Source organism: Cuculus canorus, chromosome 7 (assembly GCF_017976375.1).
Source record: "Cuculus canorus isolate bCucCan1 chromosome 7, bCucCan1.pri, whole genome shotgun sequence".
NCBI lineage: Eukaryota > Metazoa > Chordata > Aves > Cuculiformes > Cuculidae > Cuculus > Cuculus canorus.
Window position 1 is genome coordinate 15,880,838 of NC_071407.1, and position 19,002 is coordinate 15,899,839.

Consider the following 19,002-nt stretch of genomic DNA (forward strand, 5'->3'; position numbering starts at 1 on the left):
TACTAGGTAGAGTTCCTCAGTTCAAACTGAATGGCAAAATAGAGGTCACAAGAATCCAAAACATAGTAGGGACTAGACAACATTCAGTCATGGTATATATGACATATGGTATATATGATAAAAGCAGTCTTTCCAGGTGTGTTTAGATTTTGCTTGGTTCGCTTCTCCTTGTGTTGTTGTAGCATTGCTTTTTAGATGATTGCATCTATGAAGACTTGCTTCTGTTTTGTGATGTAAACAGAGCACCTGATGTGTGCATAAGAACATAATAAAACTTGATAGCTTTCACTTAGTTGGGTAAATTAAAAGGCAATTTGAGAGTTTAAATACCTGCAAATTTCAGCTGTGAGCAGATTGAGAAAATCTGACCTGTAGCTGTGTTTTTGTGACAATTTTTTTAGAAATCTTGACGAATATTTTTTTCAGACAAACCTAGGAGCTACTGTAGTTAAATGGGACAAACTGCATGTATGGCTTTAATAGCAAATGCTGGGAAAAATATTTTCAACCAATTCAATCTAGAGTATACGTTTTGTGCATAGTCTGTAGTGTTTTAGCACTTTTAGCACGTTTTGCAGGCTCATTATCTATGCATCCAAAGTGCCAAATGAATGAACAGCTAATATTTAATACAGCATCTTCCAGTAATTACTTATGCAGAAAGACATTTAGTCTCTTTGATATGAGAAAGTATTAAAAATAATAAGCCTATTTCCCTTTCATTTTGTTGCTGAAGAATATTACTGTCCGACTTTCTTTTGCATAAAGCAGTGCATTTTAGAGTGAGCACATTGAAAAAAGACATAGTTAAGTATTAAATGTGGTTTTGCAATAGTAATTTTCTCAAGCATTAGCTTAAATTTGTTTGTAAAACTTTGAGTTTTTTAACAACGCTGAAGTTTTCATTTATGGAATCTTTAAATGCTTTGAATTGTGAAAGGGTGGAAACATCTCTATGTGCAGCAATCTCAATTTAAAAAAAAAGAAAAAGCACAAGATAAAATAAGGGTTCGATATGAATATCAAGACCAAGTATTGTCTTACACCGTTCCCATAGCTTGTCATTTAGTCAGAAATATTTTACAAGTATTAGGTCTCTTATGGTCTTTTTCAGTTCTGCTAAAGACCTATATTTATGAACTCAGTGAAATTTCAATGCAAAATGTAAATGGTCATTATTCATAAATGCAATATGCTGAATGCTTATGCACTTACCACTCAAAAGCTCTTTTGTCATTTTTTTTTTTTTGTAGTTAGTGTGCGAGTTCATATAGAAGCTTAGTTCTTCAGCCCTACCAAGCAGTAACACAACAGAGCCTCTGTCACATTATCTAGGCATGGAGCTTTCACTTCCTCTCCTGGTCTTTTGATTTGTAGATTTTAAAACTAGAGTGGATCATTGCTGTTCTCTGATTTCACTTCCTATAATGTTTAATGGTCACAAAATGGCATGCAGCAAGCCAAGTAACTTTTGATTTGAACTGACAGAAGCCTTTTTGAGTGTATTTCACTCATGATATGAAATTTTAACGTGACAGCAGAAGTTGTCCTCTCTCTTGGTAAGTGCTTCCAGTACTTAGCCTGAACATTTTAAAAACACTTAGTATGTCCACCTTTTGAATTTTTATTGGATTTCTTTTTTTTTAACTTTTGAGTCTTGTTACACCTTTGTCTTGGAAACCACTCTAGTATTAGAAATTATCTTGATTTGAAGCTACTTGTATGATTATGATCTTTGATTTATTTTCCATGAAATACATGAGCTCCCTTAGCCTTGCCCTAGAAGGAAAGACTTTCAGGACCTCAAATCATACCTGTGATTTTTCTCAAATATCTTTTCTTCATGTTACCATTTTGACTTTTAAGGGGCATGTTATTTCCATGATGGCCTTCCCAGTGATGCATACAATTATGATTTTACCTATGATTCTTGTTACATGTGCTAATTTTGAGCTGAGAGTAGGTGTACTCTCTAAGACCAGATTTGGAGATCCAATTTCCTAGTGTGACTTCCTTTCCCCAACCTTTTCAAAACCATTACTGTAGTGCAGTCTTGCCAGCACCATCTGGTATGCTTTTTGTAACAAGTTAAGTCTAGTCTTTAACATCTCTTTAGGAACAGGTTTGGAGTTTTTATTGGTCTTCCTTGAAATGCATGCTATTTGTCAGCTTTTAATATTATCCTGTAATGCAAAATTTCTAGAATTAAAAAAAACTATGCTCCTTAGGTAGATTTAAAATAGGTAGGGTTTTCTTCAGAAGCAAAGGAAGGAAAAAAAAACTCTTGAATTTCTTTTATGAAAATTCCTAACTGCCAATATGCTACCAGTTTTTGCTTGTCTTCCGGGAGAAGAAAAGTTATTTGCTCCCCTTTCCTATTTATTACTCTCTATAATTATTATAATTAGTATGTTATAATACTGAAAAAACCTTAGCTTAATTGTGAGAGTGTTTTCATTGAGAGCAGTCCCCTCTAGTGAGCATTAGATATTTTATGCTTATGAATTTGCATTATTTATTGCATTTACCATCTTGCTCTCCTTTCCCAGAAAGTGAAATTTTCTTCCTAAAGCAGCAGATTTGGCTCATAAACTTGGGGAACGCCCCACCTAGTGGACGATCACAAACTCAGTTGCTCCAGTTCCAACAGGAGACTCAAGGTTATGTTAGATTACCTTAAGTGTTAAACATGTTTACTGCCAACTCAGGAAATTACTTAAATATCTGGATTTTCTTTCCCATTTTACTGGTGGCGGTGGTGGCATTTGGGGAGCTGGGAGAGAAGAAAGATAAAAAGAGGATTTGCATTAAAGAAAGTTTCAAGTTAGAAAAGATATTAAAGTTCCCAGTAAGTGTTTTGACATAAGAAATTAATTGCAAGCTATGATGATTGAAATTGCCATCTTCAAAACTGGCTTTCCTGAGTTTCAGAGGAAAGGAACTGTCTCAACAGAACAATTTTCTGTGCAGGCAGGAGTTGGGGATTAATTTTTATTCAACATGAGAATGGCCTTTCCTTTGAGCAAGAAAAGATAGAGTAAACTTCTTTAAAACAGGGCAGCAAAATGGAAGGATTGCAAGCCTGTCTGCTTGTATCTAAGACTTGTGCTTTTAAAGGCAGACTGAGATATGAGTTATATCCCACAGTGTACAAAAATTAGTAATTGGAAAAAGTGGGATGAGGTAATACGTTGCCCTGCTCTTCCTATTCTTGTGTCCTCTAATGTCCACATCTATCCATATGTGGATGAAGAAAGTTTGTCAAAAGGCAAGTTTTTTGATCCCTCAAAGTGAAGTTCCCCATCTTTCTGTGCTGCTTTTGAGTTGGTATTTGAGTTGCATATAATGAGATAATGTTCAAATATGCTTTCTTATTTTTCTGCATTATAAAAAGTACTTTATTTCTTAGAAACTTATTTCCGAGAGAAGATAAACAAGATAAATTCTTGTTTATTCTTAGGCAGCATGTATTTGGAATAGACACTACATTCTGTAAATGAAATCAGATGCTGAGGAATTGCTGGCCTCTCTTGGAGAGGATTAGATCATTTGGTAATGTCCAAATGATAAAATAGTCTTGAAAGTGATGCCTGTAGACACATGCAAAATATCACTTTTGAAGTGTACAAAAGAAAGAGGAGGCAAGAAGAATCTCTTCCATCCATACCCTAGTTCACTGAGTTTCCCCACAAATATTTTACTGAATGAATGACAAACAGGGAAAAGGAAAAAGAAATATGCAAAGTAAGTTGACGGGTTGGGGCAAATGGTTCGTGGCTACAGCCTGTCTCTTCATGTGAGTTGTTCAGGACATGCCAAGTGTTAAAACATTATCTGTTTCTGGAGGCTGTCTTAGTCACTTTTTCTCTCTAGCACTCTTTGATAGCACTTACAAAACACTGCTTTAATGAAGTGTTTTGTCAAATTAATTTTTTTCCCCGTGAACTCTTTTCTGCCTCTTCCATCACACAACATGCTTCTAACGTAAATATTACTTGTACAGGGGGGTGAGTTTTATGTTTACTAGAGCCAGTGAACAATTGTAATACTCATAATTAGTGAGGAAGAAAAAAAGGTTCTAGCTGGACCCTCTGGGGTAATTTCTTTTTATTTGGAAGAAGCACATCTTCCAAGGAAGGACTGAAGCCCAGTTTGTTGCCCCTGCTTAAATTGAACCACCTTTCCAGTAAAATGTTACCTTGTAAGTTAAAAGTGTAAACAATGTAAGCTGTATCCTTTGTAATCTCCAAGCTATTTTGGCAGAAGAGAGAGAATTGGTAGCATGTTTAATGCCTTTTTTAAAATCTATACAGGCACACGTCTATTCTCTGGGTGCAACGCTGAAAGCAGCAATAGAATATATCGTAGAACCTGAGACAGAATCAGAATTTGGGCAAGATCTACATGCTCTACTGGAACAAATGCAAGAAGAAAATCCTGAAAATAGGCCAGATATTGAGGTAAAACAGCCCTACACAATTTTCTGCTTGAGAAAAGGTGGCAAATATATTACTGCATGTGTGCTCACTAATAGAGAAATGGTCTTTATATGTAATATGCTTAGATTTTGCAGGAAAGCTGAGGTTTTCCCGGACTCTCAACAGATATACATTTTCTGCCTACTCTAATGGAGATACAAAATGAAAAGCAGGTGTAAATATTTTATGGTGATCTGATTTTTTAGAAGGCTGGGTGAATACACTTGTGGATCTAAATTTTTTCAACAACTGTTTCTTTCAATTTAATATTTAATTTACAGGGAGAAAGCTCAATTAGAAGTTGTTTAAAGCATTACTACTAACTAATTTTTTTGTAAATGTATAAATGTCAGTAGTATTTGAGTAGATATCTTAATTGGTTTTGTATTTTACTCCATTTAGCCTCTTATTTTACCTTTAATTTTCAGGAAGAAATCAGATATATAGTTTTTCCAAGACAGTGTTTTCAAAGAATTTACATTCTAAATGTTAGTAACTTAATGCAGTGCTATTTGGGATTGATGTGTGAAAGTTTAACGTTCAGGCATTGTTTTTGTAGACTGCAGCCAAAGAATAGCAGTTGTCAAAATGGAACTTTCCTTGAATTCAGTTCTTCTACTTCAGAATAGTGCTATATACTTCTCTTTTTGTGGGTTTGTTGTCTCTTTTTTATTTTTTTCTTCTGAGCTGATGGTGTATATTCTAAATGGTATAGCACCTAGAATCACAGAATTGTTTAGGTTGGAGAAGACTTTTAAAAAGCATCCAGTCCAACTGTAAACCTAATGCTGACAAGTTCACCACTAAACCATTGAATCATTAAGGCTGGAAAAGACCTCTAAGATCAGATTGTCCAACCATCAGTCCAATACCACCATACCTTCTAAACTGTGTCCGTAATCACCATATCTACACTTCTTTTAAACAACGTTCCAGGGATGGTGACTCAACCACGTGCCTGGGCAGCCTGTTCCAATGCTTGACAACCCTTTTGGTGAAGTAATATAACCTAATGTCTAGTTTAAACTTACTTAAATGGTGCAACTTGAGGCCATTTGCTCTCATCCTATCACCTTTTACTTGGGAGAAGAGACCAACATCCACCTCACTACAACCTCCTTTCAGGTAGCTGTACAGAGCAATATGGTCTCCCTTCAGCCTCCTCCAGATGAAACAGTTCCAGTTTCCTCAGCTGCTCCTCATAAGACTTGTGCTCCAGACCCTTCACCAGCTTCATTCCCCTTCTCTGGACATGCTCCAGCAATTTTGTGTCTTTAATGTAGTGAGAGGCCCAAAACTGAACAGTATTCGAGGTGCAGCCTCGAGTGCTGAGTACAGGGGCATGGTTGCTTCCCTGGTCCTGCGGGCCACACTGTCTCCGATACAAGCCAGGATGCTGTTGGCCTTCTTGGCCACCTGGGCACACTGCTGGCTTATATATGGCTGTCTGGATTCCTAGGTCTTTTTCTGCCAGGCAGCTTTCCAGCCACTCTTCCCTAAGCCTGTAGCATTACATGGGTTGTTGTGACTGAAGTGCAGGACCCAGCACTTGGCCTTGTTGAATGCCATACAATTGGCCTTGGTCCGTTAGTCCAGACTGTCTAGACACCTCTGTAGAGCCTTCCTGCCCTCAAGGAGGTCATCACTTCTGCTCAATTTGGTGTCACCTGCGACCTTACTGAGGGTGCACTTGATCCCCTCATCCAGATCATTGATGAAGATACTGAACAGAACCAGGCCAAACACTGACCCTGGAGAACACCATTTGTGACTGCCCGCCAACTGGATGTAGCTCCATTCACCACAACTCTCTGGGTTCAGCCATCCAGACAGTTTTTTACCCAGCAAACAATGTGCCTATCCAAGCCATGAGCAGCCAGATTCTCCAGGAGAATGCTATAGGTGACAGTCTCAAAGGCTTTACTAAAGCCTAAGTAGACAACATCCACAGGCTTTTCCGCATCTACTAAGCAGGTCACCTTAGGAGATCAGGTTAGTTGGGCAGGGCCTGCCTTTCCTAAACACATGCTGACTGGGCCTGATCACTTGGTTATCCTGTACGTACCATGCGATGATCTACTCCATGACTTTCCCAGGCACAAAGGTGAGGCTGACAGACCTGTAGTTCCCTGGATCCTTTTTCCAGCCCTTCCTGTAGATGGCCATTACATTTGCTAACCTTCAGTCAAGTGGGACCTCTCCAGTTAGCCAGGATTTCTGATAAATGATTAGAAGTGGCTTGGTGAGCACTTTCACCAGTTCCTTCAGTACCATTGGGTGGATCTCATCCAGCCCCGTAGACTTGTCCACGTGTAGGTGGAGGAGTGGGTCACTATTCATTTCCTCTTGGATTACTAGGGCTCCATTTTGCTCTTGGTCCCTGTCTCAATCAATCAAGACTTTGCAGAAAGAGTGTTGCAACCAAAGAAAGAATAGATTTGTTTTTATAAAGCAAAAAAATACTGGCTGTCAGGTTGAGGACTGCCCAGTCAGGAAACCATTCCTGACACAGAGCCTACTTGATCAACTCCTGTATTTCTATTCATTTACTTTAAAGCTTAGTCAGGAAGGGGATTGTATAGCACTCCCTGTCATCTCCAGTTGGCCTATAGTCCCTGGGAGCTATTGCTATCTGCTTACATCAGCCCAAAACTAGAGTGAGTCAAGGCTCATCTAGGTAATACATGAAGGTCACTTTGTGACTATCTGTTCTTTTTTCTATTCCTTTTCCACTGGGCCTTTTATCGAGTGGAAAGGAGTCAGGGGAGCTATATAGAAGGAAAACTCAGATTTTTTTTCTTTTTTTTTATGCTTTTCACTAGACTCCCGCACAGCTGGATACCTGTCTCACTTTTTCTTCTTCTTCCTCAGTCTGGTATATGAACCAACAGAGCCATTTTCTTCCTTCAACTCACAACAACAGAAAAGCAGTTGAGCAGGTTAATAGGGAAATAAGAGCAGCTTCTCAGACCTGTGTGAGGTCTCATCGGTGTTTATCTAGGAACAGTTACTGAGGAAACAGTGGGATGTGTTTGAAGAGGCAGCTCTCTTCTGCTTCCTGCCCATGGTGACGAGTTTTTAAATCTGTGAATGTCTGTACTTGACTGTGTGTGAGGCCAGTGCCAATGCCATCAAATGACGCTCAGGCTACAGGTTAGAGATATATAACACTGTTTCTTGTGATCTGATAATGATTGATTTCTCTAATTGGGAGTAGTACTTTCTAGACATTTGTAATTTGCATTTTTTAAATTATTCAGAATTCACTTTTAATGTAATTTTGGTAATAAAAACATTCATCATCCTGCTTTATGTCACTCAATTCAAGGGAATAACTGGCTGTTTAAAAAATGTGATATGTTATTCATCAAGGATAACGTTTAAGATTAGTAACTTTTATCTGTTGTTCTTGGCCTTCTAACTGTAGGCTAGATCTTGAACTGTACTAAATAATATCATCATAGCTTATGGTAAAAATAAGAAATTTATTCACCTATGTGATCGGAACACAACAGTATAATCAACAATGTATCAAAAACCTCCAGTGTAGCACTGTATAAATACAGATGTGCTGTGTAAGTTAACGTGATTGACTTCAGTCAAAATTCACAAATCTATTCATTATTAAATAAGAATTTAACACTAATTTTCTCTAGAGCATTTTGTCATTATGTGAAGAGAAACTGAAGATTGCTTCATCCAGTAATATTTGTCGAAGCCTTTCTGCTGTTGGAAGAAGGGTTCTTTCAATTGAATCATTTGGGGCTTCTCAAGGTAACCTTAAAATGTATTAGTCTAGGATTTTAGATTGCCTAACATATCTAATGATTTTTAATATACCGTGTTTGTGTACTTTCCTGTTATTATATGTTCCTTTCTAAATATAAAAAAGTCTAGATATTAAATATTTGTGGATTGGTGTGGGAAGAAGGGGACACACAACTCTTATGAGCATTATTATATTATTATATTTTAAGTGTCCTTTATGATTGAAAGTCACTTGTCTAGAAATAATTATTTTTTTCTAACATGCTGAAGATAGGTAACAGCAGTGGCTGAAAAAATAATATAAAGATTTACTAAAAAAGATTAGAACGTTTAAATGCACATTTAATATAAGGATCTGTTTTTTGCATCTAGATGTCTGTGATAACATGTGGAAGGGAAGAATGTATCAGAGAAGTTTGGGATCTAAATTACATTCAAATGAGAAAAACGGCATAGCAGGTGATTCCTCTGCAGTGGAAGATGTGACAGCTACCTGTCATAAGGACTCTTCTGTAGTTACTATGGTGACTGGCAGAGAAAGTGGTTTAAAGGAAATGCAAATTGATCTGGATAGTGAGAAAACTCAACATTCTAAACTTGCGACTCAAGCTACAAAGAGCAAAGAAGACAAACATGCAGTGTATAATGACAGTTTTGCTAGTGTTGCTTTGGATATAAAACCATGTGTTATTGACCCGGAGAGAGATGGCATTTTTAAGAAAGGTTCTTTGAGAAAAATTAAAACCTTTCCAAAGCTACCACTTGAACCTGCAGATACAAATAACTTTTTTAGTGCTGTAACCAACAGTGGACCACTAGCTAAGAAAAATCACTTGCTAACACAAGAGTCACTACCTCTAGACAATAATAATGAGGTTGCTTTTTCAAAGGGAAATCTTAATTCGTTTGCTTTTAGTAGTCCACCAAAAATAGAACCAAAGAATCAGCAGGTTACTAACCTTCGTTTAGAAGCTCCCTGTGTATGCACACAGGTGTCTGGCATGAATGTAGAAGAACATATGTCACTTATTAGTGGTAAAAAGATAGGTTGTGCTTCATCTGATCACAAAGAAGACTGTTCTGATGCTACCTCTGAAATGCCAAATACTGCTGGCATGATAAAACGCCCAAATCAATCAGTTGCTGAAGCAAAAATGCTAGACAATTACATGGTGTTTGAAGACTCTTCTGAAACTTTTCAAGGGTCAAATGAAAATTCTTTACCATCATTTAACAAGATCGCTTCAGTGTTAACGACAAAACCCAGTGGGAACAGATATGGATCAAACCTAATTAGGTCTTCAGAATTAAGCAACGGTGCGATGAGCGCAAACAATAATGAAGATAATCTCTGTGGAGGCAGAGGGTCAGAAATCAAGAGTAATGAGCAGGTAGTAAAAATAAAGTCTTCATTATATAGTTGCTGTAGTCACTTATGTGGAGATGAAATGACTTAAATACTGTGTGATTGTTTTTCCCCTCGTCCCCTGTACATCCTGGAAAGCTGAATTTTGTTAGTCTGCACACTTTGAGAGTTAATATTGGAACACGGTGGAAACAGTGATCCTTTTTTCCTCTTTAAAAGTCAACTGCTACAGTGAAATTTATGCTATTGCAAAATCAACTTTGATTTTAATTTTTTTCTTACAAATGGAGTATTCTTGCTGATGTGTTAGAGCAGCATACTTAATAGTTGATTACATTTGTGAGAGAACATTACCAAAGCATATGTAGATTTTTAACTCTTTACATTACTGTCAATGCATAAAGTTCACTACCTTGCAGTGAGCCTCCCAGGCCTTTATGGAAGTTGCAGAGTTCTTGACTGTAAACCTGACCTCATTACAGTCAGTGGCAATATCCCATCTGCTTTAGGAGGTGAAAAGACTCCACTTTTTAATCTACATGGGCATCTAATTTTTTGAAAATTGTACGTATGCTGTATTTGTTCTTTGTTCTTAAATTACCACCTCTGTGTTTGTTATGTGTATTTCATGATAGAATTCAAGTATGTGCACAATATGATGGATATGTTGTCTCAAGCCTTTCAACTTTATAAATAGCCAAATAAGAAGGAGAGCTGATGTTAGTCTACTAGAATTTGTTGTTAGATGGTGTAGCATGGTCTCTTCTATGCTCAAATTACGTATTTTCAGGGTGGACAAGTTTGGTCTCTAACTAGATGGTTTTCTGATGTGCCACGTTCAAGGAGATATAAACAACCCATGGAATAGGAGAGTTCCTGGCTAAAAATGCAGGATGGCTGGTGCTTCTCCAGCCTAGCTGTGACTTAAAAACGAGCAGCACGAACTTCACACATTCAATTTCCAGAAATTATCTTAGGTGAAAGTGTTGGGGTTTCTTCCTTATTTGTATACTGACAACTCAGCCTTTTCCTCCTTGCCTTATAGCCAGTCTTCCAGCTATCCCATGCAGTGGCATGTGGGGTTATTTTCAGTCTGCATCCATCCCTCTCTTCAACTAGCCCAAACCCCACTGGAACAGTAACCTAGGACTGTCAAGTGTGTAAAGATTTGGTTCATCATAGCTATAAAAATTACTGCAATACTGAAGATTCTGTTCTAACTGCTTTTTTTCTTCCTGTCTCTACTACCCTCAGTAATGAGAACTTATTAAATTTGTAGTGCAGGAGTATGATAGTAAGTATGGATAAGTACCACTTGACGTGGTTTTGCTCCCTGAGGGAGTTACTCATTGTGTGCGTGTTGAGTCCTTTATTTAGTTTTTAAATCCTGCCAGTTCGTTCCTAGGACTCTGGAAAAATATCCATTCATTGCAGACTGCTCCCTTCTTGTTCTGTACTATGCAACCTCAACGTACAAAGTCTTCTGCTTTTGCTGCGTCATTTATTATTCTGAATTTACGTGATCCTACTTCATTTGGTAGATGTGCTTGTATTTCTAACAAGGATCGTAGCATTTTCAGTCACTGATATCTTGTGAGAAAGCTTGTTAGTATACAGAAATCTAGATAAGTCTTAGTATTCAAGCAACAGAAACAACTGTTTTTCATCTTATGTGCAAATCCCTTTTTTCTGAATGGAGGTTTTATATTTTCTTAATGCTAAAATTTATAAACGTAGGAATTAATTTACATGTTATTTGTCTTGGAGAGGATGGCTAAGGTAATGCCCTCAGATTGCTGTAAAACCACTGCAGCTGGTTTGTTGGGGTTTTTGGTTTGGATTTGATTTGTTTTTCATTCCAAGGTACCACACTTAAGTCAGTTCCCTTGAGAGGGTAGTGGGTTCACTTAAGCCTCTGTGTTAACTAGAGAGGTATGGTGAATAAGCTGCAATCACTTAAGAACATAAATTGAGTATTTTGATAGGGAGCCTTCTTTAAGAAGGAAAAAATCTGTTGAAATAAGAGCTATACACTGTCTTTACTGAATTATCAGGTGAACTAAGTCTGGGTACATGAAGATATTTTCAAGAAAATTATCTTTTATATTATACTTTCCTAAAATCCTTGCACGATTTAAAATCTCTTAACAAAAGATTAACAAAAACAAAAGTAACAAAAGTCCTCTTTGCTTTTCCTGTAATTGCACTTGAGATTGGCACACAGAAAAGCAAACCAAAATGTGTTTTCCAGTTATTCTGCCATTCTTCTGAAATCCTCTTTTTCTTCAAATATTTCATTGTCAATTTAAATAAAGTGTTCTTTCAGCCTGAACAGAATTTCATCCTTCCAGATAAGTAGGCTCTTATTAGTTGAGGTTATCCTGTCCACACTACATTCACAGGACAATCACAGTGAATTAGAAAAGGTACCTATTATTCCAGTTGCCCTCATAAGCAGTGTTGTAATACCTGTCCATGGTCTCAAGACAGCAGGGTGGTGGTTGGCTTTGAAACCAGAATTTTATAGCTTTGCTTTCAATAGAAGAAAGGTATGATAGACTCATGTGCAATATTCTTTTTTTAATAACCAGTTCCAGTAAATGTTCAGGTTCCACAACATAAAAATCTATAAAAACTTTAAAATATATCAACATCTGTGAGCAGCATCTGGGTTTCTGAAATGGTTGTCTGTTCCCTGAAATGCTGAGCTTCTCTAGCCTAGTAGTTTTTGGTTTCTTTTCCGAAGGAGGGTCACTCAGTGTCTGTAGTCACTGAACTGTGTGGCAAACTGTCAAAATCTTCTGAGAGGAGTAGGAGGAGGGACTTCATGTTTTCAGCTTCATTTTAGTCTTCTGGAAAATGGATTTTATTCTTCAGACTTCTGAAACATAGCGGTTTATGCCTCTGTCTTACCTCCTGACAGTTGCAAAAATAAAGCCATGCTGTGCTATCTCTTATATGAAAAAGTTACAACTGATATTTCTGTACATTTTCAATTTCCCTTTCATTTCTCTGTGCCAGTATTTTACCAAATACCTCAAAATGTATGAGAGTGTTGGGTTTTTTGTTTGGTTGTTGGTTAGTTTGGGGGGTTTTTCTTTTTTTAAGAAGGTAAAACTTGAGTCTGAGAGATTGTTCATTTACTGCAAAGGCACAAAATGTGTGAAGCCCCAGCTAATACAAGTTCTATCTTCTGGGCTAAATGTAAAACACCTAAGAAGATTTACAGAGCTGCTCTTTCACTGGATTTCTATAACAGATAAGCGTGTTTGCAGCAAATAGAGCTTTTAGAATAGTATCTCTAGCATCTCTTTCTTGTTCTTTAGAGGAAGTGCAATACTAGTCCCATCCGGTTGAAGATCAACCTTGTCTACTCTGGAGAACAGACAGTTTTTCTTACCTGTCAATAATACTTCTCCAGTGGACAATATTTTTCTAGTACCCCAATACCGCTTCTTAATATTGTGCGCTTTACTGCTAGTAAGCATTACTAATAATACCTGCTTGCTTTTGTCTGGCTACTGCAATGTATCTTGTGAGGGTTCCTAGTAATTTTTATAGTTTTGCATGCTATAAATAAATATTTTTCACTTCAAGTTTGAGTGGGGATCTTTTATTTCTCTAACCAATTTCATTCCAATCAGGTGTGTCTCATCTCTAATGCTTTTAAATGTTTCTTTGTAATTCAAATGCTATGGCCTTTACACAGGAAGGGTTAATGGGAACCTGGCATATATACGTTTGGTTTCTGTTGGTCATTCATACCCAGTCAAGCATGAGAGAAGGTAAAAGCCATGTAGCTAGAAAATGACACTTGAACACTGGGGAAATAGCACTTTAAGGAAAGAAAAGTTGGCAAATCCCGGAATAGTATTTTATTAAGAAAATGATAATTAAAATCTTGCTTGCTTTGGCTGTTCAAAATATGCCAACGTTATGTTCATAAAATCTAGTACATTGGCATAGTCTGAATGCTTGAAAAGTTTGACTTTACAGTTCTGGTACCAACAATGAAATAAAAGATTGTTAAATTATCTTTGCAGCACTGAAGAGAAAACCTCACATTTTCAACAAGCGAGGTTTAAAATGCAATCTTTTTGGCGTAAAACAAAATGTTGCCATTATGTAGCTGTAGGCGATAATCAATGATGTGGCTTTTTCATTTCATTTTCTGTCAAAACTTCTGTGCTGTGGAAGACCCAGTTTTTAAAACAAGAAACTTTTGATTCCTGGTAAAAAGAGGTCCATTTTAGAACATGAAGAAAAATAGTCAGGAAGAGACACCGGTTTATAATTTTGTTTGCCTTTTGGTGCAATTTCACTGGTGATTATATATTAATAAATGTTTTATATCAGTATTAAAATAAAGTAGTCTTGGTCATGTGGATGCTGATAGTTAAGAAACAATGCATGCTGCAGACAGTTTGACTGAATATTTTAATCATATGTTTTCCAGCACTTCTGATTTTTTTTTTCCTTAGCAGCTGAGTGGGAATTTTTGAAGTTGTAGGAAACAGTAATAGCCATGAATCAACAACTTGCATATTATAAAGCAAAACAACAAAACCAAGCGTGAGACTGATGCCCAAGTAATGGAGTTTTACACTTAAGTGTTTACCAAAACACACACATATTCAGTGGAATTTGAAAGTGTGGTATGTGTAGTACATGCTTTGAGGCTTAAATAAATATTGCCTCATAACCTTAGGCTGAGAAGCGTATTTCCTTTGGAAACTATTTTAACCAGACTGCATGTGTCTTTAATCATAGCTGTAAATGTGTGATGAAACATGTTTTGTCTGATATAGTAAAGGTGCATGATAACTTTTACAGGATACTAGAAGGACAAGTCCCCAGTAGGTCTGAACCCTCAGTCTTCACATTAAGTCATTTAGAATTCTCTTTCTGGTACAGGAAGATGAACATCTGGAATAATTAGGACACTAAAACAATGACCTCCTCGGGTATTTTTTTCAGGAATAAAAGTAATTAGGGTGGGAAGTGACTTTAGTAAGAGATCATAGTGATGCAGGCAATTATGCTAGTTGTTCCCTTGCAATACTAATATTTGAGGTTTAATCTTTCTTTATGATGTTTGACAGAGAGAAACCATGAGGGTATACATTTAAATAAAGTTCATCAATCTGTAACCAGAGAGCATCCTCTTTTTTTTCCTGACTCAGGTTAATTTGGCCATCTTGTGGATGACAGTGATTCTTACTTCTGCTAAGATTTGCTTTTTTTCTTCTGGAACAGAATTTCAGTTTTCTGGTGCCTTTTCATCCTCTGTTTTGCTATCTATCATTGACACTTCTTTCTTATCATAAACTTTTGCTGCTGCTCTTAGGGTTTATTCCTACTTTCCTGCTGTGCTTAAATCTCTTTCTGTCATTTCTGTCTTCCTCTAGAGAGCTTGGGTATCCCAGAGGTGATGAGAAATACCTTTCAGCTTTCAGCTGTACAACTAACTTCAGTCTCCAGTTTAGTGAAAGATTCTTCTTCCCCTTGCTAGCTATTGATCACTGTCATCTGACATAAAAGGTGATTTGTATATGCAATAGGGGAAATCCATCTTTCTCCAGTGCAGCTCCTAGAGCCTCTAGGGACATAAACTTCAAAAAGAGGGATTCTCTTACAGACAAACGTGTGGCAGTGGTGTGTACTAACTAAAAAATATTCCCAAATCCCAAAACTTAATATTCTAGTTGGTCTGTGAAATTTCTCTTTTGATTTCTCTCCATTCACATCAGCTGTGGAGGGTGAATTTGAAGATTTGGCTGCTTCTTTCATTATGAAGTGTCTGTCAGCAAAGAAGTTTGAGGCACGTGAGAACCAGGGTGCTGTGGAAGGGGGAACACAGCACTGGTCAGGCACAGTCATCAATCAACATTATGAAGCTCTTTTGAGTGTTTTCTAGACTAATTCATTCTTTTGACCCTCTGAGCACTTCCTGCTGTGTAGTTGATATTTTTTATCAGACAGTTCAAGAGCTTACATTTCTAGATACAGTGGAGGAGCACATTGATTTAAGGATGCTTGTGATAGCAAAATTCAAGCATGAAGCTTAACATTATTACCTGGCTTCAAACATGTCAGTGCTAAAGTTACTAGTTTTTGCAATGGCAGATAAAAGAGTAAAGGCACCAATTTTTTATGAGTGTTGGAGGTAGGCAGAATATAAAACATATTAAATAAATCAAAAGATGTGTTTGCTGGCACATCTTGTTAAAAATTTATAATTTATCTGGTTCTTCTCCAGGGAATATTTAAACAGTATGAGCCAAAATTATTACATTCCTTGAGAAAGTCTTCTGGTAAACATTAAATTAAAGTTCAAGCTACAGAAATTAATTTGGTTCTTTTCCTCCTTCCCATAGATTGCAGGGAAGCTATTTCTGTTTGTTGATCTTGATGAAAGTTAATGCAGTAGTCTATTCACTGCCTATTTTATGATAAAATCCAAATAGTCCCTAGCTGAAGGGTGTTTCATAGCCAGGGTCATGAAAAATTGACAATGAAGAGTGTGATTTGTCAAATGTAAGATGTCCTGCTGTTGTGTGTGTGAGAGACTCCGAGTCTATTTTTACAAACATTGCTTAGGGTATAAAGGTGTCTGAAAAAAAAAACCAAAAAAAACCCAAAAACACAAAAACCAGTTCATAGCTTTTAATTTTTGGTTTTGTCTCCTGTGCTTCAGTTTTGTTTTGTGGTTTTTTACTGGACTTTAATCCTGTTTTACTGCTGGTAGTTCTTTCCTCAGGGTGGCCTAAAGTTGACATTTAGAGATAGTTTGCTACCTTAGGGCTGCATGCACAACAGAAAATGCGCTGTGCTGGTTTTTTAAAGTAGTGGGATGAGTCTGTTCTAACTCAGGTTTCTGACTACAGTGGATTTTTTACTGTTCCTTTGGTAGATGAATGGAGATTGTAAAGTCCAAAGCCACTGGTTGTGCTAAGCTGTTGGCACAGCTTGATTGGGAATGTGTCTGCAGTTACTATCAATGTCAAGTTCTTATATTCACACACACACACACAAAAAAAAAATCACAGTGTAAAACATGGATTCATGTTTTACATGAAGAACAGTAAAGTTTCTAAAGAACAGTAAGTTTCCACCAAGCAGGATCTCTGTCATGCTAAGGTGTTATACCAAGTATTGAAAGCTAAATTGATAGCCAGAAAAACAAATGCTGTTACTACAAATTAAGCAGACAGTGATTAAAAATAGAACAATGTGCGTGGACTTCATATAAACATGTTATTAATTCTGTCAATATTGTTAACATCTTTCACAGAAGAACAAGAAAAGTTGATGAAATCTTTAAGGTAAGACTTGTAATGCAACTGTCAGGGTAAATCAGGATTTGAATGTGGGATTATTAAATCTTTTTTTGTTGATGATTGTTTTGTGTTTTTAAGTATAGGTGGTATCCCTATAATTATGTGTCATCTTTGACATTCTAAAGAGTCTTTCCTTAGTATGATAAGAAAGAGCTTCCAAATAGCTCACTTTTCCTGAAACGCTTCTATTCTTGCCGAAATGTCACATGAATTACGCTTTTTCTATGCAACTGAGAAACTGCCATTTTATCTATACAGCTAATTGTGCAATGCTTTTTCAGTAAGACGTGTTATTAGAGCATTACTGGCAAGTGCAATAAATACCTTTTCTTAATGTGTTTTAGGTGAGTGCATAGTATATTAGGATTTACTTTTTCATTGCATCAGTAAACATTTTTGGTTTGTGATAATTTTTAATAACTTTCTGCATCCTCACTCATTTTTTTTCAGTGGATCTCTCTAAAACTTCTGTTGTCCTGGTATGGTAAACCTCTGAAAGACTATGAACTCTGGGCATTATGTCACCAGTGTTTATGTACTCTGCAGACTTGCATAGATTATCCAGGTATAGTCTTAATTATCTTAAAATATTTACTTATTTATGTTCATTGTGTTAAATGTTTTCTCTGTTATGTTGATGCAAATTATCTCAACTTTCATTTTATGTACAGAAAAAAATAATGGGCAATATTTCTAACTTTTATTAAATTGTGACAGAGTTTTTGCTCAGTTTGGATATTTCTTCCATGTATAAAGAATATCTTCTTGTCATGACATTACCCTTCCACATTTCCTGTGCTTCAGTTTAGAAAATAATTAGAAGTCAACTTCTGAGAGAGGAATGGGGAACTATTTTTTGACAGAATCGGAATATGTTTTGTGTGACTTGAGAGAAAACCATCCTAAATTTCCATAGGCATTCTTTATGCTGGTTTAGCTTATACTAATAATAAATATGTAGCAATCCCGATAAACAGAGCAGAGGTTACCACCACCACCCTGCCTTACTTTTTTCTTGTTTTAAAAAGCCTGCTTTTGGGTATTTGGACAGGAAGTTTGAAGTCTGTAGCTGGATATAAACAATTGTGTAGTAAGGTACAGAAAAGTTACTGCGTCTCTTTGGTTCTCAACTTCAGCTATTTTATGATATAAAAGTGCTTAAAAGGAAATTGGCCTTAAAAGGAGATTTCTGAGGACTTTGAGCAATTTTACTCGTAAGTATTTGATATACCTTGCAACAGAATTATTTCAGCGGCTCATAGCATGTTCCTGATGTTTGTGAAGGTTTCAAGTAACTGCAGGTAATGGCTTAGATTCTAACCTAATGTGCCTGGGCAGCCGCACATGCGTAAGTGTTCAAAATACTAAAGACCGAGTCGTGATGTGAACCTCATGTAGACTATAATAGTGAACATAAGGATACAAACCACTAAATGAAAGGCCATTCCACGCTTGATAAATAAAGCTACCTTGAAGCTAAATATTGTTTTCAGATTTAGAATGTTTCTGCCCGAGGATTCTCTGCCTATTCTGGGAGTAATTGTGCATTGTGGAATGATTTGCAGTGCTGTTACTACTTGCAGTGCCTACACACACACAAAGTTCTCTCAGTGTTCTTTTTAAATAATATTAGCATATTAAAGGTGAAGATAACAAACACATATAAAGTGTTTGTTAAAATATCTTTTGCCTTATCATTGGTAGACTTAAGATTGGTAGCTGATGAATCATAGTTAAATATATGAAATGTTGAACAAGCTGGATTATTTATTATTCGCTTACATGGCCTTTTCCTCCAAATCCTCCCTTGATTACACTTTTTTCATTATCCTAAGCAGGGATTATCTGGGTAAGAAAACATGCCCCAAGGCTAGCCTCTTAGTGTATTTTTTAATTCAGTCCTGCTACAAAAGTTGTTTGTACCCTCCACTGAGACTTCACTTATATCCTCTCCTCTTATCAGAAGATAGTGCTTACATCTTGTTCATAGGGCTTTAGAGAACCCTGATGAGAATTCTCTTGTACTAAACTTGCTGAGATCTGGTTTGCA

General features: G+C 36.7%; 1 protein-coding gene across 5 annotated transcripts in view; it reads left to right on the forward strand.

Annotated features, from left to right (window-relative positions):
- KNDC1 (kinase non-catalytic C-lobe domain containing 1) overlaps positions 1 to 19,002 on the forward strand; it is a 62,754-nt gene that overhangs the window by 17,719 nt on the left and 26,033 nt on the right. For all 5 annotated transcript variants that reach the window (XM_054072053.1, XM_054072052.1, XM_054072051.1 and 2 more), the window contains 4 exons: positions 4,314 to 4,460; positions 8,135 to 8,252; positions 8,619 to 9,637; positions 17,403 to 17,517. In XM_054072053.1, coding sequence (XP_053928028.1) covers positions 4,314 to 4,460; positions 8,135 to 8,252; positions 8,619 to 9,637; positions 17,403 to 17,517 — 1,399 coding nt within the window. The remainder of the gene's footprint in view (positions 1 to 4,313; positions 4,461 to 8,134; positions 8,253 to 8,618; positions 9,638 to 17,402; positions 17,518 to 19,002) is intronic.